Source organism: Erigeron canadensis, chromosome 5 (assembly GCF_010389155.1).
Source record: "Erigeron canadensis isolate Cc75 chromosome 5, C_canadensis_v1, whole genome shotgun sequence".
NCBI classification, from domain to species: domain Eukaryota; kingdom Viridiplantae; phylum Streptophyta; class Magnoliopsida; order Asterales; family Asteraceae; genus Erigeron; species Erigeron canadensis.
The window spans coordinates 2,761,520-2,788,663 of record NC_057765.1 but is presented as its reverse complement, the minus strand read 5'-3'; the positions used below and the strand labels follow the sequence as shown (position 1 = coordinate 2,788,663).

General features: G+C 35.8%; 4 protein-coding genes across 4 annotated transcripts; 2 read left to right on the top strand and 2 right to left on the bottom strand.

Moving 5' to 3' along the window:
* Positions 1-822: 822 nt before the first annotated feature.
* LOC122599539 (probable receptor-like protein kinase At5g59700) lies at positions 823-3,022 on the bottom strand. Its single transcript, XM_043772065.1, has 2 exons — positions 2,228-3,022; positions 823-1,098 (listed from the first exon to the last, which is right to left on the bottom strand). The coding sequence occupies exons 1-2, from the start codon at positions 3,020-3,022 to the stop codon at positions 823-825; spliced, it is 1,071 nt and encodes a 356-aa protein (XP_043628000.1).
* Positions 3,023-9,362: 6,340 nt separating this feature from the next.
* Positions 9,363-11,330, top strand: LOC122599538. The gene has a single exon (XM_043772064.1). The coding sequence runs from the start codon at positions 9,363-9,365 to the stop codon at positions 11,328-11,330; it is 1,968 nt and encodes a 655-aa protein (XP_043627999.1).
* A 2,456-nt stretch (positions 11,331-13,786) lies between these two features.
* LOC122599536 lies at positions 13,787-14,191 on the top strand. Its single transcript, XM_043772062.1, has one exon. It carries the CDS (start codon positions 13,787-13,789, stop codon positions 14,189-14,191), a length of 405 nt encoding a protein of 134 aa, XP_043627997.1.
* Positions 14,192-19,934: 5,743 nt separating this feature from the next.
* On the bottom strand, positions 19,935-21,389 carry LOC122599535 (L-type lectin-domain containing receptor kinase SIT1-like). Its single transcript, XM_043772061.1, has 2 exons — positions 20,421-21,389; positions 19,935-20,000 (listed from the first exon to the last, which is right to left on the bottom strand). The coding sequence occupies exons 1-2, from the start codon at positions 21,387-21,389 to the stop codon at positions 19,935-19,937; spliced, it is 1,035 nt and encodes a 344-aa protein (XP_043627996.1).
* Positions 21,390-27,144: the final 5,755 nt, after the last annotated feature.

The following is a 27,144-nucleotide window of genomic DNA, read 5'->3' as shown; positions in this document are numbered from 1 at the left end:
TAGTAGGATTAGATTTAGGAACAACATGGGTAGGAATAGAAACCCTGCATTCTTTTTGATAATGGCCTTTTTTGCCACACCTCCAACATTCCTCCTGAGATTTATCAGTAGGAGGCTTATATGAAGCAACCGACTTACGGTTGTTCCATTTTCGAGAATACCTCTTTCCAGCGATCAAGGCAAAGTCCATGAAATCGATGAACATCTCTTGTTTCTCTTCAGCGTCAAGATCATCAACAAGAGATTGGATAAAGGGAGGAAGTGTAGAGTTGCTGACTCCCATGTTAAGATTTATGGGTTCAGCAGAAACGAGGGCAAGAGGGTCAGAGACAGAAAAGGCTGACGTGCTGGTAGAAGAAGAGGGACCGACATGTCTACGAGCATAAGCAACAGCTCGTATGTTTTGAGCCAAAGCCTTTTCTTCAAATTGAAGAACACCAAAAAGTTCCTCAAGATCATAATCTTGAATTTGTTTGGTGGTACGAAGGATTTGCCTCAAATTTTGCCATTTAAGAGGAAGAGAATCGACGAATTTGTGGCACAACTCAAAATTATCATGGTCGATGCCAACATTAGTCATATCATTCATCAACCCTTTGAAACGGGTATAAGTGTTGTCAAGACTTTCATCTGGAAGAGAAAAGAAGTTTTCATAGGCCCTTTTTATGTCAATTTTCTTGGTCTTGATTGTGTCAGCAGAACCTTCGTACATGCTGCACAATCTATCCCAGACTTCCTTAGAAGTGGGATATTTGATGATGAGCTTCATGATTTCAGTAGGAAGAGTGGTGAGAATCATGTTTTTGAGTCTGGAATCAAGGCTTACCAGTCTCCGCTCATCATCAGTCCATTGGACCTCTGGTTTACCAGATCAGTCACAATCTCAGGAGCTTCAAGTGTGGCTCCTGGAGTTCTTTGGACATAAGTGGGTACGTAGGGACCAACAGTTAAGATGGTCATTAGGTAAGGTTCCACCCCTACAATGTGAAGAAGCATTCTTTCCTTCCAAGACCCAAAATCTTTGGGCTCAAACTTGGGAGGAACAAACACATAACCAAAGTCACGTGTATTCACAAGGGAAGGAACAAAAGAAATGTTCTTGTTTTAAAGAAAAGATGATTTTAAAGAAGAAAAGAAGTACCGAAAATTAATGTAAATACAGAAGGCAAACAGATCTTGTTCCAATGATTTAGGAACGGTGGCTCTAATGCCACTTGACAGTCTACGAATGCACAACTTGTATTATAATTAACTAGGCAGAAAGTAAATAACAAGAACAATAACAAGTTCAACTGCAAAAAATCTAGGTAAGTCAAATCATATATATCATTGATTAAACGATGAATACATGGTCGATATTACAACTTGACTTACAAGAATGCAAATGAACAAAGTAATTGTTAAGTCTAGACACACTAAAAACTTGAGCAATCACAACCAAAGTGACACACACTTTTTATGGTGACAAACACAAAGTATATGTTGCGGCTGTGTTGCCTTTTATAGAGAAGAATTAAGGCAACACAGCCTCACAAAGATAGTGACTTGATAGTGGTTGTCGACTTTCCATTGGCTCGAAGTACTTTCATGCAAGAGCTTTTGTCTTCTTTACCAAAACAGGTATGAGAGAGAAAACCCTAGTTTTGGTCCCAACTGTACCTTTGCCGTACAAGGTAAATTACAGTTGGAGAAACCACCATGTGACTTTTGTCTTCATCTGGTTTGAATTCTTTCCGCCTTGACCAACAAATTGGGCAGCATACAACCCGCTGAAGAGAGTCATTGGACTCTCTGATGACTTGCTGACGACACACGTTAGCGAGCAAGTCTTGTCAGCGAATCCAAGACTCAATACTTTATATATTTGTATAGATACTAGATTGGTGTCCGCACGTTGCAGCGACAAAAATAGACAAGGTTCGAGGTGTTGTGATAACGTTACTTTCAAATTAAATACTTAATCGGAACTTTCATTTGTATGATAGTTTTTAACAATAACAAACAATAAAAATATTTGACGAACAAAGAGAATTTTAATAAAGTCTGAAACTTTTGTAAGAGTATTTTAGTCACAGTGTATAGAATGAAAATAGGGATGTATTAAGATGAAATGTAAATTAGACATATTATGTTCTTAAAAGTTTAAGGAAGGGTCGTCAGTTCTTTTATAAGGAAGTATAGATATAGATAGATACGAGTATAACATAACTTTCAAACATTGACTTACTTGAAACTGTAATGCTTTCTTAAGTTCTTCATCGATGACTTTCATTTTTGGACGACTAACTTGAGTTTCTGCTAAACATTCGTGAGCGACTTTGCAAAATGCGTCCAAAGAACGTTGATCTGGTCCTATCCTTAGTGTAGAACTGAGTTCATGAGCTTCATTCATTAAGTTCCCATCAACCATTTCCATTATTGTTCCCTTTCGAAAGTGTTTTCGTGCCACTGGTGCAAGCCCCTTCTCATATTGGTTGGTGTAAAATGAATCATATGCCAACTTTCCACATAGAATTTCAAATAAAACTACTCCGAAAGAGTATATATCGGATTCTACTTTCAGCTTACCCATCTTCATGTATTCTGGATCTGCATACACATTTGTGCCTGCAAAATTCTTTGTATATATAGTGCTTTCCGGGTGATTTGTAGGGTGGAATATAGAAAGCCCGAAATCAGCGATCTTGACCTCCAAATTCTCATCCAAAAGAATGTTATCGCTCTTTATATCACGGTGTATTATAACATTTTTGTCTCCCTCTGTCTTATGGAGGTAATTTAATCCGTTTGCAATACCGACGCACATCTTTAAACGTTGTTCCCACGTAAGATTAATCATCTTGTCTGGGCTATTGAGATAATCATCCAGACTTCCGTTAGAAGCATGCTCATACACAAGAATCCTTTCAGGACCATTAACACAATATCCAAGAAGACGGAGTATGTTGGGATTCTCACATCTAGTAAGCAATTCTAGTTCGGCTAGAAACCCTTGATTCCCTAACCCGTCTTCTCTATGCATAATCCGTTTTATGGCTACAGTGCGTTTCTTAGGCAATCTATCCACGTTCTTGATTTTTGATTCCAACAAACTTACTCTACTAGAAAGAGAAAGTTCTGCTTTGTACACTTTTCCATATCCCCCCGAGCCAATGCAATATGTTTCATCAAATTTTTTGGTGGCCGACAATATGACATCAACTGGAAATTCTAAATGTTTCGATTCCTCCTGCAACCAGTGACATAGCTGAAAATATCTGGGTGAGCTTAGCTAGTAAACATGTAATCTCAAAATGAGTTGAACATGTAATAGTTCTACTTAATTATTCCATGTATAGGCTAATTATGGTAGATCTTATAAGTAGTTTCGTTTGATTCTTTATCTGGGAGGATGTTCTCATAACAAACATTTGCTTCAATAAATCGATACCGGAGGGTTTTAAAACGCCAATTCCTGCATAGAAAGATTGGCATGGGAGTCAAGCAACAAAGGCTTGGCTTGGGGTCTTGGGGAGACCAAAGTTTAAATCAATGGTTGCACCGAATTTTACCCATTAATCCATTTCGTGCCTACGGGCAGACGGCTTAATGGGTTTTTATGAAACGTAGAGCTGAGTAGGCTAGTGGCTTTGCACCTTTAGCCGTAAATGGCATCATATTAATTAGTGGTAGTCAAAACAAAGAGTGTTCTAAAACAAAGAACATGGAAAAATTGTGTTAAAGATTCTAATATATTATTGCTAATTTACCCGGGTTGAACCCGGGTATTCTAAACAACTTTTGTAAATACATGTCTATTATCATAATGAAGCATAAAAAAACCCGTAAGGTAAAAATGTCTATATTTTTAATGGCAAGTTATTAATGTTGCTATAATAAAAAGAGAAGATTCAACCTTTACTATCATAAAAAATGTTATTATATATTAGGTTTATTTTACATTAGGTTTGATAGTTTTAAAAAATTTTAAATAAAGGGATTAAAAATTAAAATTCAAAAATGATGTCATAAATTAGTTAGATAAAAAATAAGTAAATAATATGAAAAAGTCAATGATGCCAAATAAAATTTTCTTAAAAAATATTGATTTCATCACAATCTTGCTTCTATGAGATAAGATGACGCTTTTTTTCTTTTTCACCTTTTCCCCACTACCATATTGACTTTTATTTCTCCTAAACACACTCAAGACCTACCACTCAAAATAAGGCCTCTTTCTCACATTTTTCTCAAAAATTTTTATTCGATCTATTTCATTTTTAACCAAATGTTACAACAAATTAAACAATACATTAAACTAATACTTAATTAAATTAAATCCTAAAAATTAAACTACTACATTTAAACTAATACATAATTAATATCCTACAAATTAAACTATTACGTTTAACTGGTACATAAAGTAAAAATTAAACTACTCCTTGTCTTCGTCGCTATTTCCGCTCTCAACATAAAACCTACTCCCATACTATTTTTGTAAATATTTTCGGTACGCTATATGAGCCTTAAAACCCTTCCTCAACAAACTGTAACATTTGTGATTTTTGACTTGTAATTAACGTGAATAAACATAATTTAATTTTGAATTATTCGTTTGTTTAATTACGAACTAGAGTCAAATTCCTTAGATATATTACAATACGATAGAAAAAGATAACCCAATAAATACAATAATAGAATGGGAGAACTATATAAAGTCGACAACCCGCGCGGGCCCCAATTTTCCGAGCTGCATACGTGTCCGCAGGTCGCGCGTACACGCATTGGTTGAGAGAATTTTGACCCAGAAAACGGGCACCCCCTTGCGCGCGGGTAGAAGCCAGAGTAAAACACAACACAAGATCTTACATAGCTTAAAACTTCCACTTATAAACTAGTGAAAGTTTATATCCCACCCCAGTGTGGGACAAAGGTTTTTCAACTCTAACTTATGCACCAAACACACAACTTTGAGATTCGATATTTAGACGCATCTTAGTTTGTTACGTAGCCTTGGCCAGAGACTACAAAACCCACTAAACGGTTCGAGATATATGTCACTCGACCATATATTTATTGATGTCTAAAGTGGTGGAAAAATGTAATTTTTCTCACAATAAGTCAACACATTCTATAAGCAAACATCATTTTGGAATCTACATTCAAGTTCAACAACTCAAAGTTCAGAAATGAATAGGATTTCAGAGATTCGTTCAAGAATTAAAGTTGCAAGTAAAGATAAAGCTAGTGATTTATCATCAAGTAATGTTTTTCAAGGATCCGAAGATTAAAAACAATGTTGACTAAAGATGTTAAAAACAACGAGGAAGCTTCGAATATCCTCTGATCAATAGCAAAGATATTCTCAACATAAGGCTTATCAGATAGTTACCAATCCAAAGGCGATTTATTTTTCAATAATGTAACAGTAAAAAGGAAAATGTTTGAGAAAAATGTAGTATTGCATTTGTGGGTATTTCTTGGTTCGAGCCTTCGAGGGGTATGTGTAAAATGTAATAAGATTATAATTTATAAATACCCCTTGTTGTAACAACTTGTAACAACTTATACTATACGAGAGAGTGCTAGCGCGTTACGGTGGTGGGATGATGGAGGTGATAGGTCAAGTCATAGAATATGATAGCCAAATGCCTTATCCGTACGGACTTCGCTCTTGGATTTAAAAATTCGTCGGAAGTATATCGAATGACATCTCTAATGAAATAGCATGGAATTTTAAGAAAACCTATACAATTTTTATAATTTATCGATATACGGTTTTTGAGATACAAGATTTTGAATGAATTAGAGGGATAAAATGATTGATGTAGGAGAGAGGAAAAATGAGTGATTGAGATTTGAGAAAAAAAAGAAAAATGAGTGGTTGAGATTTAAGGGTATTATAGGTATATTAGGTAGAGATGTTTATATTAGTGAATAAAAAAGAGAAATAATTTAGGTAGTACAATTAGTTAATTGAGATTTAAAAAAAATGATAGAATGCTTTATAAGATAGTACTAGATTTTAAACCCGTGTCAAATACACGGATTTTTACAATATTATTAATATAAGAGTTAGTATATGGAACGGAAAAAAAAAATACTTAAATGACATTAAATGTAAAAATATACTTTGAAAAAATGAGATATTCAGATGTTAATTCTAAATGTTAACCCATATCAAGGTTGGATGGTGTACTAAAGTCTCTTTTATATAAACTCTTCTAGGGAAATCATATCTTAACTTTGATTATATAATTAATCGAGTTTTCATTGATGTCTTGTAAGAAAAATAATTTTATTTTTGTTAGCCATGTTTAGTTTTGAGAATTGAAGAGTTGTGACTAGGTCAATTGTCTTTTAATATAATTAAAGTTAAAAAAAATAAAAAAATAAAGATAAAGATAATTATAATGATATTCAATAATTAATTAATTAATATTATATACCAAATTAATACATATGGTGGAGTTTGGTCAGACATTATTTTTATAAATAATTTGATTATAGTTTATCCAAATTAGTAATACAAATGGGTCGACTTATCTTAATATATAAATTAGTTTAGCCAAATTAGTAAATATAAATTGGTCGACGTATACTAATTTAATCACATGTTTAAAATCAAAACTTAATAAAATTGAATTGAGGTTAGGTGATAAGATTAAGATTAAAATTAGATGATGATTTGACGATTCCATTTTTAATCTATTATGACAATTCCATTTCTAATCTATTATCTGTCACGCACGTTTATAACTTTCCAAACACATTACACACATTAACATACATCCACCATTAGTCTCACATAATCAAGTCAACTTGCACAATTTCGATCCTACAATATTTTGTTTTACACTAAGAAAATTAAATAGTTTTTATTTTCACTTTAATTTAAATAGTTTAGTTTACTATACTGAATGCATGAATCTTCTTGTTCTGGAAATTAAATCGTTTGATTGTTTGATAAACACTTAGAATGCATGATTTTAAGATGTAAAATCAAGTCGTTTTGTGAAGCTTAATAGACGATTAGGGGTACCTTTATGTTTGTTAAGTGTTTCAGGCACTAGGTGATGAAATGGAGCTAATTGAATCAAGAAACGAGTCAAGGAACCAAGAAGAAAAAATCTGGAATTCTAAAGAAACAAATTGCGTAACTTACGCCAGACTTGGCAATAGGTTACGCCAGTTGAAAACCCAAGGGGCGTAACTTACGCCCAGGGGGGTAGTAGGTTACGCCAGGTGCTGATCAGAAATCCGAATTTTATGGTTTTAATTCAAGTTCAGTTATATTCCATTCACAATACGACTTGGGGAAGTTACTATTCATATTTTTCACATACAATAGCAGTTCCTAACATTCCCAAGACCCCAATATCATTATTAAATCACCAATTCATGAAGATGACAATTCAAATTGAAGATTCAATGATGAAGAAGATAGACAAGGTTTTCTATTGATCATTCTCATGTGAACAATTATGTAAGCCATTTATGTTCAATCTTTCTTATATTCATGTTGGATTAGATGTTTAATTCTTTATTAGTCTTTTACATCTAATGTTGTTTGGATTGTTTGAATGATTATTTGTTCATGACTTGAATGAAATTCATCTATCATTTGGTTTTAACTTGTTAATTGATCATTGATTATTGTATGAATCTCTTATGAACTTATAGTTTATTTTAATGAAGTAGAAGTCTAGTTGTGTCAATTCCCCGGTTTTCATTATCGTGAATCATCACAACCGATTAGTCTAGTTCTTGAATTTATTCAATCCAAACGTTATAACGAATCATGTCTATGTGATTTCCAATGAGTATAAGTTAGATTACATATTTGAAAACATAATTTGAAGCATGAGAATGGTCTACTTTGTTTAATTGAGTTATTTTGTTAAGTCTTTAATCACTTTTAGTTATTAATCAAACCAATCAATCAATCAATTTCAAGTTTATGTCTAGCTTAATCAACTTTGTAAACTTGTTTAACACTTTCCCCTGATTCCCTGTGGATACGATACTCGACTTACCCATACTAGTTATAGGTATTTAGTTTATATATTTGATTGGTCCAACGACATTGCCGGGGAATCGGTGTGCAAAGTGTTAAAGTTGCTTTCAATTTGTTAAAATTTTCAGAAAATACAAAAAGAATTAGTTTAGTTTTGTTAGTAGTTTGTTTATTTTCTTTGCATTTTTGTATTTCCGAATTACGCTAGGTGTGTTATTTGTGTAGGTTACAGGTTGTTTATGCATACGAGGTATTCAAAGAAGAAATCACCTTTGTTGTTTGATCCGGAAATTGAGAAAACAGCTAGGAGAAACCGAGTACTTCACCGTGCAAACATGAGTAATCCCGGAAATATACCACCAATTATTCAACCAACCGGAACCCAACAAGAACCTAACCTTGAACAAAATGTCCAACCCCAAAACCAACCTCAACAACAACATCCACCCCGATCCGTGAGAAGCGGATTCACAACTCCTCACCGAACTAGAACACCAACCTTTGTTGGAGAAGGATCACGGTATACGGAATCGGTGTATGAAAGGGTTGATAATTGGAATGATGGGAGGTTTGATAATCATGATGATGGATATGATTGGAATGATGGAGATGATTATGGGCAACCACAAAACATTCAATATCCTCAATTTAACCAACCTCAATACATCAACCCAAGAATTCCTCAAGGACCACCACCACGTCACTACCGTCGTGGAGTCCCACCCATTAACCAACCACACAACCGTGTCATTCCTAATATGAACTATCAACCTCCACCACAAGGAGTTGATAGTCATTTCCGACCCGCCATAGCCGTTAATGCCTCACCTATAGTACCACCGGTGTTGAGGGGTAGAGCTTTTGAAGTTAGACCTCAATGTTTGAGTATTTTACCAGGTTTCTATGGTAAAGCAACGGAGGAGCCTTATTTGCACTTGTCGGAGTTTGAGGCTATTTGTGGTATCATTGGAGGTCAAGGATTTTCTCCGGATGAAGTTAAACTAGTCTTATTTCAGTTCACTTTGAAGGATAAAGCAAAGCAATGGTTTTTATCATTGCCATCGGGTAGTATCTTTACATGGGCTGAAATGCAACAACAATTCTTGGATGAGTATTATACGATGCAAAAGACTAGTGATGCAAGAACTTCAATAAGAACTTTTCAGCAACAATCGGGTGAAACTTTTCATGAAGCTTTCAAGAGGTTTAATGAGTTGTTGAGAACTTGTCCACATCATGGAAATGGGAGTTGATCACGACTTTCTATGATGGTTTACTACCGAAAGAGAAAAGAGATGTGAATTCAATTAGCAATGGAACTTTCTTGACTAATCCCGAAGATGTTGATTGGGAATTCTTGGAGAAAATGAGTGTGAATTCGAAAAGGCAAGCTCAATCGAATAGGAGAGCAAGGCATCCAATAGCTTCATCATCATCTACAAGTGATCAAGCCACCAAAGATCGACTTGAAGCTTTGGAACGGAAGTTTGCTAAGTTGGGGAAAGCTGAAAATCAGGGTGTTGCTGAAGTTTCTCAAGAATACCCGATTTGTGAAAGTTGTGATGAACTTGGACATACGGCTTTGCAATGTCCATTGATCCCGGAACAAGTTGAAGAAGTGAATCAAGTGTATGGAGAAAAGAGACCATTTGACATGAACTCCAACACTTATCATCCGGGAATGAGAAACCATCCAAACCTTTGGTATGAAAATTCTTCAAATCAACTCAACCCAAACTTTCAAGGAAACAACCAAATTAGTGGAGCACCATTTCAACCATTCCAAGGCCGAAACTACAACCAAGGGAATTACCAGGGTGGCCAAAATCAAGGATTCAATCGAGGCTACCCAAGAAACGTTCAACAAGGTAATAACCAAGGTAGAGCATCGGGAAGCAATGAGGTGTCAACCGGGGAAATTATGGAGTATTTGAAGGAAATGGATCGAAAGAATGAGATTCGGGATAAAACGGTTGAATCTTTGCAAAAGCAAGTGGGTCAATTAGCGGAGGATGTGTCGGAATTGAGGAAGAATCCGGGAAAGCTACCAAGTGACACGAAGATCAATCGACAACATCAAAGTGGCAACTCAAAGAATGTCAAGAATGTGGAGATAAACAATGCAAGTCTTCTTCGTAGTGGTAAAGTTTATGATAATAAAGTTGTGCCTCCATCATCACTTGTTGATGGTGTGGTGGAGGATGTTGATGATGACCAAGATAGTGAGCATGAACCGGAATTTGTTTTGCCTAAACCAAGTAAAAAAGTGTCTTTTAAAGAGGTAGAAAACAATAGGTCTAGTGAAAAATTTTCTGAAAAACAAGGAAAAGATATGGAGGGTAATACCATTCCTTTTCCTTTGACTTTGATTGATCCAAGACTTAGGCCTACACTTAAGAAAAGAGGTCCCCATGAGGAAGAAATGTGGGAAATTTTTAAACAAGTGAAAATCAATATACCTCTTATTGACATTATTAAACAAGTTCCGGCTTATGCTAAATATCTTAAGGAGTTGTGTACCCAAAAACGACATCATAAACTTCCAAAGAAGATTGTTTTGAATGAGGAAGTTAGTGCCGTTGTGATGGGTATACTCCCACCTAAACTCCAAGATCCTGGAGCACCTTTAATTACAATTCAAGTTGGTGATTTTAAAATGAACAAGACACTTTTGGATATGGGGGCGGGTGTGAGTATCTTACCGGGTATGTTGTATGATCAATATGACTTTGGACCATTGGAAAAAGTCGACGCCACCTTGGTGATGGCTGATTTGTCACTAAAACTTCCAAGAGGAATTGTCCAAGATGTCATAGTGAAGGTGGAGGACTTTTATTACCCCGTAGACTTTTTGGTTCTTGATTTTGCACCAAGCGGTAATGTAAGGCAGCCCAATGTCATCATGGGAAGGCCCTTTTTGGCCACCGCTAATGCATTAATTGATTGTAGGCGGGGTACGGTTGAATTAACCTTTGGCAACCGTAAGATTAGATTAAATGTTTTTGCTAGTGTTCCTAACCCCGTAGTTAGTGACGAATGCTTTATGGCGGACGTCATTGATGAGTGCATTTCTCATGAAAGTGAGGAAGACACACGGGAGTCTTGTGCTTTGGTTGACAGGTTGATTGTGGAGCATAGTGAGACATTGAAGAAGGAAGAGAAGGATTGGGAGATCATGGCAATTCAAGAAGGTAGACCACCATGGACTCATTTGGTTGAAAGTCTACCGGATCACATTGACACTCATCTCAAACCTTTCATTGAAAGTCCACCACAAGTTGAGTTGAAAGAACTCCCATCTCATTTGAAGTATGCATTTTGGGGAAAAGAATAAACTTTGCCGGTGATTATTGCATCAAATTTGGAAGAAGTGCAAGAAAGGGCATTGCTAAAAGTGCTCAAGGAATACAAGGCGACCATTGGGTGGACAATTGCCGACTTGAAAGGCATTAGTCCATCAATTGTGATGCATAAGATAATCACCGATTCTGAAGCAAAACCTTCACGTGATGCTCAAAGAAGGTTGAATCCTCATATGCGTGAAGTTGTGAAGAAAGAGGTACTAAAATGGTTGGATGCTAGAATTATCTACCCAATTTCGGATAGCACATGGGTAAGTCCAAGACAAATGGTACCTAAGAAAGCTGGAATTCAAGTGGTGAAAGGAGATAGTGGTGAGCAAATTGCAACTCGACCCATCACCGGGTGGAGGGTGTGCATTGACTACCGGAAATTGAACACCGCTACTTCAAAAGTTAATTTCCCATTACCATTCATTGATCAAATCATCGAAAAACTTGCAGGTCAAAAGTTCTATTGTTTTCTAGATGGTTATTCAGGTTATAATCAGATTGCTATTCACCCCGATGACCAACACAAGACCACATTTACATGCCCATATGGGACTTTTGCCTTTAGGCGAATGCCATTCGGGTTGTGTAATGCTCCAGCCACCTTTCAAAGGTATATGATGAGTATCTTTTCAGATATGGTCAGTGATTCACTAGAAATCTTTATGGATGATTTTTCAATTTTTGGCCAAACCTTTGATAATTGTCTTGATGAGCTTACAAAAGTTTTGAAAAGATGTGTTGAGACAAATTTGGTTTTAAGTTGGGAAAAGAGCCACTTCATGGTTCAAGAGAGGACGGTTTTAGGTCATGTGATTTCAAACAAAGGCATGGAAGTTGACCGAGCCAAAATCAAAGTCATTTCTACTTTACCCCCTCCAATCAATGTTAAGGGTGTCCGTTCTTTTCTTGGACACGCCGGGTTTTATAGAAGGTTCACCAAGGGATTAGTGTCATTACAAAACCTTTGTGTAATTTGTTACTAAAAGATGTACCTTTTGTTTTTGATGAAGAGTGTTTAAAAGCTTTCGAAACCTTGAAAGAGAAATTGGTTGAAGCCCCCATTTTGCAATCACCTAATTGGTCCATGCCTTTTGAAATTATGTGTGATGCAAGTGACTTTGCAATTGGGGCTGTTTTGGGGCAACGGGTAGACAAGAAACCCGTTGTGATTTATTATGCAAGCAAAACTTTATCGGATGCCCAATTGAATTATACAACCACCGAAAAAGAATTGCTTGCTGTTGTTTATACACTTGACAAGTTTCGTTCTTACATTTGTGGTAGCAAAGTGATAGTGTACACAGATCATAGCGCGGTGAAGCATTTGATGGAGAAAAAGGATGCAAAACCAAGGCTAATTCGGTGGGTGTTGCTACTACAAGAGTTTGATTTGGAAATCAGAGACAAGAAAGGAAGTGAGAATGTGGTAGCGGACCACTTGTCAAGAATTCAAGTCATGGATGGTGAACCAACCAAGGAGATCAATGAAACCTTTCCGGATGAACATCTATTAACCGTTTCTATTGTTCCTTGGTATGCAAATTTTGTGAATTTTTTGTCCGCAGGTAAGATACCGGAACATTGGCCTAAGAGAAAGAAGCAACAATTCTTGGCACAAGCAAAGCAATACATTTGGGATGAGCCAGATTTGTTCAAAGTTGGCCCGGATCAATTGGTGAGAAGATGTGTTCCGGAAGAAGAAATTCAAGAGGTGTTGACGCATGCACATTCATTTGCATGTGGAGGTCATTTCAGCGGCCAAAATACAGGTTATAAGGTTCTTATGTGTGGTTTGTTTTGGCCTAGCATTTTAAAAGATGCCGCTGAATTTGTCAAAAAGTGTGTTAGGTGTCAACAACTAGGTAGTATTACTAGGAGGAATGAAATGCCCATGCAACCCATTTTAGTTGTTAACATTTTTGATGTGTGGGGCATTGATTTCATGGGTCGCTTCCCTAATTCTTTTGGTAATTACTACATTTTAGTGGCCGTAGACTATGTTTCCAAATGGGTAGAAGCCATAGCCACTAGAACCAACGACCATACCGTTGTTTGTAAGTTTGTGCAAAGTAATATCTTTTCAAGATTTGGAATCCCTCGTGTCATCATAAGTGATAGGGGGTCTCATTTTAAAAATTTTCAATTTGGCAAACTCCTTAAACAGTATGGCGTAAACCACCGAATTGCTACTCCTTACCACCCACAAACGAGTGGTCAAGTTGAGGTTTTCAATAGGCAAATTAAAGAAATTTTGCAAAAGACGGTTAGGCCCGATAGAAAAGATTGGTCTACCAAACTCAATGATGCTTTATGGGCCTACCGTACCGCTTTCAAAACGCCTATTGGAACCACACCATATCGGTTGGTTTATGGAAAGGGTTGTCATCTTCCAATTGAGCTTGCACATAGAGCATTGTGAGCCGTTAAGGCCGTTAACATGGATTTTGAGAATGCAAGCAAAGAGAGAAAGTTGCAAATATGTGAATTGGAAGAATTGAGAAATGAGGCATATGAATGCGCATCAACATACAAAGACAAGATGAAAGCGGTTCATGATGCCAAATTAAAGAAAAAGGTGTTCGAAGTTGGCCAAAAGGTATGGCTTTACAATTCAAGGCTCAAATTCTTTCCGGGAAAACTCAAGAGCAAGTGGATGGGTCCATATGTCATTACAAGAGTTGGAAAGTTTGGTGAAATTGAAATTGAGGATCCAAAGGATGGAGTGAAGCAAATGGTCAACGGGCACCATTTGAAGCCTTATTTGGATGCAAGTGACATTAATGGCTCTAAAAAGGAAATGGTGAACTTCATCTCAAGTCCACCATCTTATGATCTTGCATGAATCAAATTGAGGTAATGTCGGGCTGAGGACAATAAACTTAGCGCTAAGGGGGAGGCAACCCGTTGTTTGTTTGTTTTCTACCTTCATTTTCGGTAAGTTAGCTTGTTTGCATTTTTTATCTGTTTGAGTGTTTTGTTACATAATCACACATGAAAACTTAATTCCCAGCTCTTATGTTTGAGAATTAAGTTGGGGAAGGTCGGTTTGGGTGAAAAAAGGAAACGTTTTTGCAAGTTGTTGAGTTGAGTAACTCATCTCTAATTTCGGGCGTACATTGAGGACAATGTGCCTTTAAGTTGGGGAAGGGAGTCTATTTTTATAAACAATTGCAATCAATATGTTAAACATGATTTGTGGCTGTAGTTAAAAAAATAAAAAAAATTCATAAGAGGCGTAGCTTACGGCTCCTAAGGGCGTAAGTTACGCCAATTGAGAAACTAGGAACTTGATTTTAAGCTAGCGTAAGTTACGGCCATATAGGCGTAACCTACGGTGCCCTGGAAGTGCTTCTTTTAGTTTACGCCAAAAATCCTCTGTTTACGCCTCCAAAGACGCCAAAAAGCATAATTCCAGTTAGGCGTAAGCTACGGCCCAAGTCGGCGTAAGTTACGCCAATTGAAACTGAACTAACGTAAGTTACGGTAACCTTGGCGTAGGTTACGGCTATTCAAAAACAAAAGGCATGGGATTTTCAACTGGCGTAAGCTACGGTGACAACCGGCGTAAGTTACGCCAATTGAAAGCACAACCGGCGTAGGTTACGGTCAAAGTTGGCGTAGGTTACGGCACCTTCTGACTGCAAATTTTTTTATGTTTTAATAAAAATCTAAAAATCTAAAGTTTTTAATTATAGCCACTTATATCGATCAGTTCACATTATTGAACCTTATATCTCTGCATTATATCTTCTTCTCCAATAAATCTAAAAAAATTCTTCATAAAGCCCTAATCTTAATTCATTCATATCTCCTTCAATTCTCCATCAATTCTAACAATTCTTTAGGCTAAATTGCATAACTTTTCGAGGGCTACAAAACCCCTCTCTTTGTTTGTTTAATTTCAGCCTATTTTTCAAGAGTCATGTAAGTTTAATTTCGAATTTTTTGAAATTTCTTCTTAATTCTTATTTAATTCACTAACCATTGCTAAAGTTTGTTACTTTGTGTTAGTTTGTTGACATGGATGCTCTAAAGAAGGCAGGAAAGATGGTCAAGAATTTGAGCAAGAAAGGTGACACTTCTTCTAGTCAACAAAAGAAGAAGCAAAGGCAAGTGGTTATTCAAGAATCATCCTCATCATCATCAGAAGAAAACTCACAGCAGAGAAGTGATGAAATGGAAGTTGAAGTAGATAAACCGGAATGGCGACAAGGTATCCCCTTATTTACTTTACCTCTTGAATGGCAACCGATTTTGTTTAAAGAAAAAATGGGGGAGGCTAGACATCTTGAGGATCAATTGTTGGGGGAAAGGCTACTTGATTTGTCAGAATTTAGGGGATTTGGGATGATTGAGGCTTTTGAGCAAGTGGGGTGGAAACAAGCCTTGGTTTGGACTAATAATGATAATTCTGAGGTGTACTTAAATGGTATTATGGATTGGTTAAGTACCTTAGAACTAATTCATGGTAGTAACCCTCCTGTGTCTTCTAAGTTAGTAGGCACGGTTAATGGAAAGAAGGTGATAATGTCTTTTGCTACTTTAGATAAAATAGCAAAATTTGACACTGGTGCTACATCGGGAAGGGCTTGTGATTATGTGGATGAGAAATATTTGGCGAAGGCGGAAACGCCACCTAATTGGATTGATATGCTTTCTGAAATTTTTGATGTTAGAAGAGACAGTTTGAGGACAACATTTAGGTTGGAGCGTTCTTTGTTGAAACCACTGCCCCGGTTGATAATGTCAATGTTACTTTGGAATGTTTGCCCCAGAACCAGTGATAAAAGTATGGTAAGGCATCAGGATGTTATTGTTTTATATGCCTTGGTAACGGGGAACCTAGCCTTATCACTTAGACAGATTATGATGTTTAATATTTGGGAGGCAAGGAACAAGAAGAACAAGCTCGTCATCCCTCACCCTAGACTTATTTCCCGCCTACTTCAAATCAACAAGGTAGTCCCAAAGGATACCAATTTACAGTTTTTGGATGGTACTCCTTATACCAGGAAGAGATTGTTAAAAGGGAATGAATGGGAGTTTCAAGATCATCCACAGTTTAAACTTCTTAAAGATTTGAAGGTTGGTGGTTATTTGGTAGCCCCTAAGCAGGGGGTTACTCGGGAAGAAGCAATAGCACTTGTGGAATCAATGGGTACTAGTTAGAGGGGTGAATCAAGTAGGCCTCGAGAAGGTGTTCAAGGAAGAAGAGATGGTTTGCTGGGAGCTGGGATAGGAGGTACAGGGCCGAGTTTTGGTTATGCTAGGCCTCAGGAGTATCATCAGTGGACCTCCTATGAGAGGAGCATGTGGGATATTACTGCTCAGAGTGGTGTACAGAGGAGGAGTTATGAGTTAGCTATGGCGTATGCTCATGAACAGAATAGAAGACAGCAGCTCGATTATTATGAGCAGGTGCGTCATCAACAGGACCACATTGCAGGTCTTGATTATGTAGAAACTCCCCCACCATACAATTACACACAGCCGTTTAATCCTGCAGCTCATCCAGCATATCCTCAGAGTTATGATTCTGAATGGTTTCCCCGACATTCTTGTGTCGGTCGGGTTGAGGATACTTCGGATGCACCACCAGCAATTTCGGATCCATTTGAAGCCCAATCTCTCTATCGGGGCTTGATGGAATCAATTTTTGGATCGCGACGTCTACGGCAGTGATTGGTACCTTCTGTTCATTTTTATTTTCGTTATTCTTGTGTGATTATGTGACTATTTGTTTGTTTGTTTTTGTGTTTTTGCATTTTCAATTCATAGGTAGATTTCAAATTTCTTGTTAATTTCTTGTTAATTTACTTTCTTGTATTATGGAATTGAATCAAAGAGACAAAATGTTCGAGTTATATTAGTTATACATATTTGTAAAATGAGATTTTCTTGTGATTGAATGAGTACATGTAAGTGGAGCTAGGTAGTGTAGGCTAGATTGCATGACATGATTGACTTATAAGCCGCTTGATAGAGTTGCTAGCAAGTAAAAACATAGAAATGTGCAAATAAGGGTAATATGCCAATTGTGAGTCATAATGCATGTATCACACTTATTTATCCGTTATATCCTTCAATTTCATGAGAAAAACGCCTCGTCGACGATTGATTTAGATTGTTAGCATAGCATTGTTTCTTGTGATCGTGATTATCATATTGTGTGAACCATTATTGTACATTAGGTTAGAACTAGTATACTTACTGTGTCGAGACCTCTAGCTTGAATTATGTGCTTAAAATCATAAAACGATCATTTAAATCACTCCATAGTTTACTTCACTTCGTCATGAAATCCGTTAATAGTTCAAAGTTGTGTTGTTTATGATGATGAATCGAAAGAAAGAACAAATTGAAGTCAAATTGAAAAATCCGGTTAAGAAAGTCAAAGTATATGGTCATAAGTGAAATCCAATTCAATTATCCATGTAAGTTGATTCAAAAGAACCAAAACTGAATTGTTCCAAAATCATTCTAGTAAATCGCCCAATTGAGAATCATTACCATGTTTCATTCCATATTTCCATCAATCTTGTATGAATACCGAAGTAATAGTTTAAGTTATGAGGTCTTGATTCGATTTGTGTACTAGCCTATGACTTTTAGTGTGCAATAATGAGTTGAGAGCTTCATATATATATATATATATATATATATTGGCACATCTTTTGCTAATTCACTCAAATATGAACCGAGGGGAGTGCACATTGTGAGAGTGTGATGCATGTATTGTGGCGAATTTGAGGTTTATTAGGTTTAATTGCACATTTATATATTTCTATTTGCTAGTCGTAAATCTTTTGATAGTTGTAAGTCTCATGAGTTGGTTGTGTTATGTAGTTTGGTTTGCATTGCATAGTTTTGCCCAAGTGTACTTTGAAGGTTGCTTGAAGATTGAGTTTTACAAGTATGTATAGTTGATATAATTCTTATATGGTGTTCTTTGGTGATAGGAAGTATTATAGGATTGTAAATTAGCTTTGACACATGATGAATGTCTTTTCGGGACGAAAAGAGTTAAGTTGGGGAATGTGATAAACACCTAGAATGCATGATTTTAAGATATAAAATCAAGTCGTTTTGTGAAGCTTAATAGACGATTAGGGGTACCTTTATGTTTGTTAAGTGTTTCAAGCACTAGGTGATGAAATGGAGCTAATTGAATAAAGAAACGAGTCAAGGAACCAAAAAGAGAAAATCTGGAATTCTAAAGAAACAAAGGGCGTAACTTACGCCAGACTTGGCAGTACGTTACGCCAGTTGAAAACCCAAGGGGCGTAACTTACGCCCAGGGGGGTAGTAGGTTACGCCAGGTGCTGATCAAAAATCCGAATTTTATGGTTTTAATTCAAGTTCAGTTATATTCCATTCACAATACGACTTGGGGAAGTTACCATTCATATTTTTCACATACAATAGCAGTTCCTAACATTCCCAAGACCCCAATATCATCATCAAATCACCAATTCATGAAGATGACAATTCAAATTGAAGATTCATTGATGAAGAAGATAGGCTAGGTTTTCTATTGATCATTCTCATGTGAACAATTATGTAAGACATTTATGTTCAATCTTTCTTATACTCATGTTGGATTAGATGTTTAATTCTTTGTTAGTCTTTTACATCTAATGTTGTTTGGATTGTTTGAATGATTATTTGTTCATGACTTGAATGAAATTCATCTATCATTTGGTTTTAACTTGTTAATTGATCATTGATTATTGAATGAATCTCTTATGAACTTATAGTTTATTTTAATGAAGTAGAAGTCTAGTTGTGTCAATTCCCCAGTTTTCGTTATCGTGAATCATCACAACCGATTAGTCTAGTTCTTCAATTCATTCAATCCAAACGTTATAACGAATCATGTCTATGTGATTTCCAATGAGTATAAGTTAGATTACATATTTGAAAACATAATTTGAAGCATGAAAATGGTCTACTTTGTTTAATTGAGTTATTTTGTTAAGTCTTTAATCACTTTTAGTTATTAATCAAACCAATCAATCAATCAATTTCAAGTTTATGTCTAGCTTAATCAACTTTGTAAACTTGTTTAACACTTTCCCTTGATTCCCTGTGGATACGATACTCGACTTACCCATACTAGTTATAGGTATTTAGTTTATATATTTGATTGGTCCAACGACATCGATCATTGTTTTATTAACACATATAAATATTGAAAATTTTAAGCTATTTATTAAATGTTTATAATAATGTAACAATAGATATAGATATGTACAAAGTCCAAAGGGATGGCAAATAAACCCGTACCCGATGGGGAAATCTGAAATCCGATGTTTTTGGGATGGGTTCAGGTTTGGGTATGCGGGTCTAGGGCCGGGTATGGGTATGGTTTTCATTTTTTTTGCGGGTTCGGGTCCGGGGATGGTTTTAGATGAAAACCCACATACCCGACCCCTTTACCCGAAACCAGCTCCGAACCCGTATACCCAACCCATATATATTGCTCGTACATAACATAATTACTTTATTTAGACTATGTTTGGTTCCTATGAGTTACTTCCTAAAGATTGCAAGTATAGCCTGTAGCACTGCGAAATAAATTCATTCTAACCGATTGTTTCATTTTTTGTTTTTTCTTTCTCAGTATCAATATAATGAGCACTGTGAACTATCTGCTTAAAAAAAATAGACATTTATGAATGATGCACATGTAGAGTCAAGAAAATACAACACGTTAGTGGTCAGTTACTAGTTGGATCTTGCGTCTGATTTGCATCATGGTTTAGCCTCAAATTCATTATACAGTTTTAAGAATAATATAACGACGATAGTAATAACGGGTCCCCGAATACCCGTGGGGAAACCCGTTACCCGACGGATAGTAAGTAAACGGGGACCCGTCGGGTTTGGGTCCGGGATTACCTAAACCCGGCCCGTTGTCATCCCTAAGTCCAATGAACTAATGAAGTATGAAAGTTTCGTTAAAATAAAGAAGTTGTTGGTGTGATAATAATGTTAGAACTTTATAGATTTAATGCATATATTGGAATGAAAAAACGAAATATAAAGAGGAGCAGTATGATATATCTTACAAGATTTTCCTTTTTCAAAGATAATTCCAATGCTTGCTGAAGTCCTTCCACTATCCGATTCATGCTTGGGCGCCTGTTGGTTTGCTGGAGACAATCATAAGCTATTTGTGACACGATGGACAATGATATTGGGTGCATTTGTTTCCTAAGAACAGGATTGATGATGTAATCTAGGCTTCCCTCTTCATACTCTTGTTTGACCATTCGAGCAAAAGAATCATATGCACCGCGGTCTTTAACCTCTGCCTTCTTCCCACAAAGGACTTCAAACAATATTACTCCGAAAGAGTAGACATCAGACATGTAGCTGGATCTTGACTTGGAGATCCTGTAGTGTCCCGTATCTGGCTGTGATCCTGCCCCGAGGGATCTATTATTTTCTGGGTCTGTGTAGCTGGATTTTGAATATGAATATCTGGACATATATTCTATGTGAAATCCAAAACAAATTACCTTGGCTTCCCAATCTCTATCTAACAAAATTTTAGAGCTCTTGATTTCATGGTCATAGCCATGATTTGAATTAATTTTCATATCTTCATGAATATATCTCAAAAAACTTGCGGCGCCTAGACATATTTTCAATCTTTGGGACCATGTGAGAGCCGTTGGATCACTTATATATTTTTCAAGACTTTCGTTTTGTTGATAGTCGAAAACCATCATATGCTCATCATACTCATCACAGAACCCAACAATAGATAAAGCATTTCTATGTTTGAGGTCAGAGTGTTCCTGAATCTCTTTCAGGAACTCAATGCGTCGTAACGTCAATGAAGAATAATACCTCCGTATCACAACATCGATCCGTTCTTCAGACCTCAAAAGGTTTCCTTTGTAAACATCTGAATACGTACCACGATTCATCAAATTATCATCTGCAAAGAAGTTGGTAGCGGATACTAAATCATCATATGATATTCTTATGGGATCAAGTTTCGAGCTTAAAAAAGCCTCTGAATAGGGCATGATTTAATGATCAAGCAAAAACTCTCTTCGTTTAAGACTTTTTTCCTAGCTTGTCTTCTTCGAATATAGTGTGATTAATTTATGCCGTTGAAAGAATTGAGTGATGATCGGTAAGCTTTATGCCTTTTTGGAGTTGTAAACTACTCTATAGAATTGAACATTTGTCCTCAACTTCTATCTTGAGTTTTTTTTAGACCCTGATGTCTTTTCCTTTATTCCTTCGACACCAAAACTATGTTTCCTGCAACTTTAAATATACACAACAAACTAGAGTTTGCTTTTTTTATTTTCAAGGACAACTATAGGATTTTTTGAAGGTGGAAGACAAAAGTACTTTTATTGGTTGATAAAATAAGTTTTCTTTTGAATTTAAACCTCTACAATTGCCAAGAGGCAGCGAAAACAACAACTCAATAACAACCCTCTCTAACATAGTTTTATCTATACTGATTGATTACATATTATTACGAATGATTATTATTAAGTATCAAAAAGATTGAGTTACACAAAAATATACGAAACAAATTATAAAAAGGATATATACCACTTAAGATGTACTATTTTTACTCTTTCTATGAATTTTTAAACAAATTTTAATCTATACTATATTAACATTTTATTTTTAAAAGTGTTAAAAAAATATGTAATATTTTTACCTAGCAATCTTTAAAATATTTTCTCATATACTACCTCAACATAAATAATTAAATTACACTAAATCCATTGTCTTTTAAACTATCTATATTGACAGTTTACATCAATTATCTACACCATTCAACGTCGTATCCACCATCAACAATCGCCCCCACCTCCACATCGTCATAGCCACCGTCGCATTGCGCAGGCACCATGCTAGTTTAATTAAAAGTAATAATATAATTTCATTTACGTTACTTATCATTTCAAGATTGTACCATGTGCATTATTAGACCTCTACAATCCTGTTTATAGTCGATGCTTTTAAAAATTCTTATGTTAAGCCATTTTTTAGGTTATGGAAATCCAAACTTTTATTACAACATAACAAAAAAAAAAAGATTTTTTATATTAAATTAGAGAGATGTGATTTATTTAATATTATAAAATGTGACATAGTTGTTTATATTTATTTTTCTAATTATTTTTTATGTTCAAATTTTCTCTATCTAACTATATATAAAAAAAACATATGTGGGCTCAGGTGACATTATTAGTTAAATAAACAATAAGATTTTTTTTTAATGTCATTTTAACCAATTACTTAGAAATTTTTTTTGACGTTATTAATTATTTGATTTAATATTTAATATGTGTCATATGTGATGCTATGTTGTAAATTTTTATTTTGTAATTAGTTATTAATTATACTATGTTTAGTTTTTATTTGCGGAATATAACTTTTTATTTTTGCAAAATATATGGCTGGTTGTTTATACATTATATGTTTAGTTTTTTCTATAATGTACAAGTCAACGGACCCCAATCATTGTATTTTGAAAAAGAAGACTATCTGGACCTAGTCTCATTTTCAGATCCACATAGTTGACATGTATTTTTTTTAATTAGTTATCTCAAAACTTTCGTCGAACCAACTTAACCTATGGAATGTGTATAAAATGAAGGTAATTTGGTATTATATTATATTATATTATATTATATTATATTATATTATATTATATTATATTATATTATATTATAAAGTTGACATAATGAAAAGAAAACAATATGGATTGTATTTGATCTAAAACATGAAAATTCAATGCAAATAAATCTTAATCATCCAAAATAAAAGTTAAATTTGAATATTTATGATGGTATAGTAACTCATTTATACCAACTATTTAGAATACACTTTATAATAATCTCGAGAAAGAAATCCACGAAACGACTATTGACGGTGGTATGATGGTTGTGGTGGCGATTGGTGGTGGTGACTAGTAGCGATGACTAGCAGTGGAGACGACGACTGGCGGTGGTGGGGACAACGTGACGGTGGTGGACCCATTTTCTGTTACTTGCTTTCCATCGGAAAAACTTTGTAACTAATCCGTGCCTTCCAGAGGCATCGCTCATACTACTAGGCATAGTAGCTTACTTAAGCATAAGGCTTTGGTGACGGCAGCGGTAACTAATAGTGTAGGTTATTTTTTTAAATGTTATTGGTGTAAAAGGGGTATTTTAGTTTTTTTAGGAAGTGAATGATAGATTATGTAAATTATTGTTTTAAAATTATGTAACAGATCTTTGCATAGTCTGCAGCCAAATACTATTGAACCATGGCTTCTCCAACCAACCATTTGTTGGAAGTTTATGTAAGATGTATTTCATATATTGAAATATATATTATTATAATAACATAAAATTACAAGTGAATAGATATGTTTTAAATGAAGTTAAAAAGTGTGTAATAATTAATGTTTAAATAGTATGAGTTTGTCTCACATTGTCATTGGAATAAATATTAAGTGTGTCTATAAGGAGAAGAATAATAATTCCTTATAAAAGGCCACACCCCAAGTTGGGAGGAGGGTACGAAGCATTCGACGCGCCTGGGCCCAGGACCGGGGTCGTGGGCGATGTTGCATAATGTGACGTTATATTAGCACACTTTGCACTTTTGGCTAGCTCGGCTCGGCTTCCATGACTTAAGTGGAATCCCTTTGGTGTCACTTGGTGATGTTGGTCTTGAGCTTGATAACAACAATAACACCAACACTTCAATCTGGATCCTCAAAACACTTTCTCTCATTTACTTCAATTCAATTAGTTCTTGAAGATAAGTTCCGGGTTATTAGTTAATTATGGCAGTACAAATTGTTTTGGCTGTTGTACCCTGGAAAACTGAATGGTTCACTTGTATTACCCGAAATCAGTTTTAAGGGCCCTCTATTTAATAGAATCTACAGCCCGTTGTTACCTTTCTTTTGATGGTAATTGACCCAAAGTTTTTGTCCCACATTGGTTTAGGTAGAAAACTACCTTGGTGAGTTGACTATATATATAAGAGTTATTACTTGATGTTTTAAAAAATTTATTCTTGTGTGAGAAATTCTTGAGAGGTGAGAGTTTCTTGTAAGAGTGAAATTCGGTGAGGGATTATAGATTGTCGAGAGTGAGCGTCTCCATTCTTGTAATCCAACGTTTGTAGTGGTTTTGTGGTAGTGGATTAGACTCTTTGAGTCGAACCAAGTAAACCATTGTGTCGTTTGCTTTTTCTTGTTTAATTTAATATTGGTTATTTGCGTGTTGCTTTCTTTCATTGTGGTTATCGATCTCAACAAAGTGGTATCAGAGTTGAGATACGGGGGAGAAGAAATCACGTGTTCAGGGGAATCCAATCAATAGAAAACAAGAAAATTCCTTTTTTAGGGTTTTGTCACTTTATGCGCAGCTTTGTTATGTGACGGATCTCGTTCGTTAGCCGTTGGATTGTTGTGAAACTTAAGGAGTAGCTTCACAACACATAGATACAAGATCTAACCGTTCAGAATTTTGTTTGGAGGGTTCAATCGCGAGATATTATTTTTCTAAGTTGGCTGTAGAAATCAGTTGGGTTTATTGCGCATCTGTAGGAAAATGAGCATCTTGGGTTTGTTTACCGTTAGATCATTGTGATTTTATAGAATAAGGTTTAAGTCACATAGATCTACACTTTCACCGTTGGGTTTGGTGATTTGAGCTTCCTACATTGAAATATAAGTTTGCGAAGTTTCTGCCAGAATCTATTTTTTGATGAGTTATTTTCAGGACAATCTTTTGTTGGTTTTTATTGTTCTTGAGCTATTTGTTGCAGATAATTGTTGAGTAAAGACGAATAGTGATGGTTCAAAGTTCTCGATCCTGATATTTGATGGGAAGATGGATTTCACGGTTTGGAGGATGACTATTGAAGATGTGTTGGTACAACAAGGTATTGATGAAGGTTTAGAAGAGACAAAACCGGATGATATAAAAGATGATGTTTGGAAGATGATGCAAAAGAAGGCTTCGAGTACAATCAGGTTGGCACTTGCTCTCGAGATTAAAAATAGTGTTTTGAAAGAGAACATGCCGAAGGGTATTTGGGATAAGCTTGCGGGCATCTATGCTTCGACATCGTTGACAAATCGGCTATTTTTGAAGATGGATTTGTATTCACTAAAACTCGACGAAGGAGGTAAGTTGCATGATCATATTAATTCTTTTAATAAGTTGGTTTGTCGGTTGTCTAACGTTGAGAGGTGATGAAAGAGGAAGAGCAAGCCTTGTTATTATTGTCATCATTGCCGAAATCCTATAAGTCGTTTGTGCAGACTATGTCGACGAGGAGGACCACTTTGAAACTTGAGGATGTGTTGAAAGCTTTACGGGATAATGAAAGAATGACTAGAAGTGATAGTTTCTTGAGTGGAGAGAAAATATTAGTTACAGGTAATCGCGAAAGAGAAGAGGTTTTAACCGTGGTAATTCTAGAGGGCGTTCAAAGTCTCGAGTGCGAGGAGATCAAGACATGAGTAATGTAGAGTGCTACTATTGTGGGGACAAAGGCCATATGCAAATACATTGTCCACAATTTCGTGAAGACTTGAAGAGTTTACGAGATTCAAAGGTAAAGAAAAAGGACAATGAAGAGGCGATTATGGTTGATGATTGTGATAGTGAGTTTATGTTGGCAGAAAGCCCGAGTGGGGGAATATTGAAAGATGAAAAACCAAAGTAGGTGTTTGATAATGCAGCGTTAGCACACACTTGTAATGATAGAGCTATGTTTGATACATTTAACGAGAACGGGCATTTTGGTGATATCAAAGTGGGTGACAAGCAAAAGATGAAGGTTGAAGGTGTTGGGAGTGTACGCTTCAAACTTCGTGATAGAGTTGTGAAAACCGCTTTAAATGTGAAGTATGTTCCGGGTGCGTCGACGAATATACTTTCACTTGGAGTTTTGACATCCCGTGGGTACCGTTATGTTAGAAGAAGAAATACTTTGAAGGTGTACATGAGAGATAAACTAGTTCTTCGAGGATGGAGAAATTCGAAGAATATATGTTACTTGGATGGTGAATCCCTATTAGGGAGGACTTGCTTCGAGAACAAGAAGGTGAAGAAGACCGAGAGAAGAGTGCATTTCTCGGATAAAGATGAGATATTAGGGAATTTGGGTCAAGGGATGATTTGATGGTAATTGACCCAAAGTCTTTGTCCCACATTGGTTTGCATGCATAAAAAACTACCTTGGTGGGTTGCCTATATAAATAGGAGTTATTAGTTGATGTTTTAAAAAATTCATTCTTGTCTTGAGAGGTGAGAGTTTCTTGTAAGAGTGAAATTCAGTAAGGGATTATAAATTGTTGAGAATGAGCGTCTCCATTCTTGTAATCCAACATTTGTAGTGGTTTTGTGGTAGTGGATTAGACTCTTTGAGTCGAACCAAGTAAACCAATAATTGTGTCATTTGCTTTTTCTTGTTTACATTATTTATGGTTATTTGCATGTTGATTTCTTTCATTATGGTTATCGATCCCAACATGTTTTTCTATACTTTGTTTCTTGTTTTGATTAGTTATTTAGTTGTTAATTTCGTTGTAATCTTGTTTTGATTTGTTAGTTGTTAATTTCGTTGTAATCACAAGTTTCCTCATCAGACATCATAAGAAACTAAATCTTTAGGAACCTTTTGGACTTTATCAAAGGCTATAGCTTTAGCCTAGCTACCTTCATTTATTTGAACAAAATGATTCATCACTAAGAATAACCATAGGGAGCAGCCTTATGTCATCCGTCTCCCGTTCGTCCT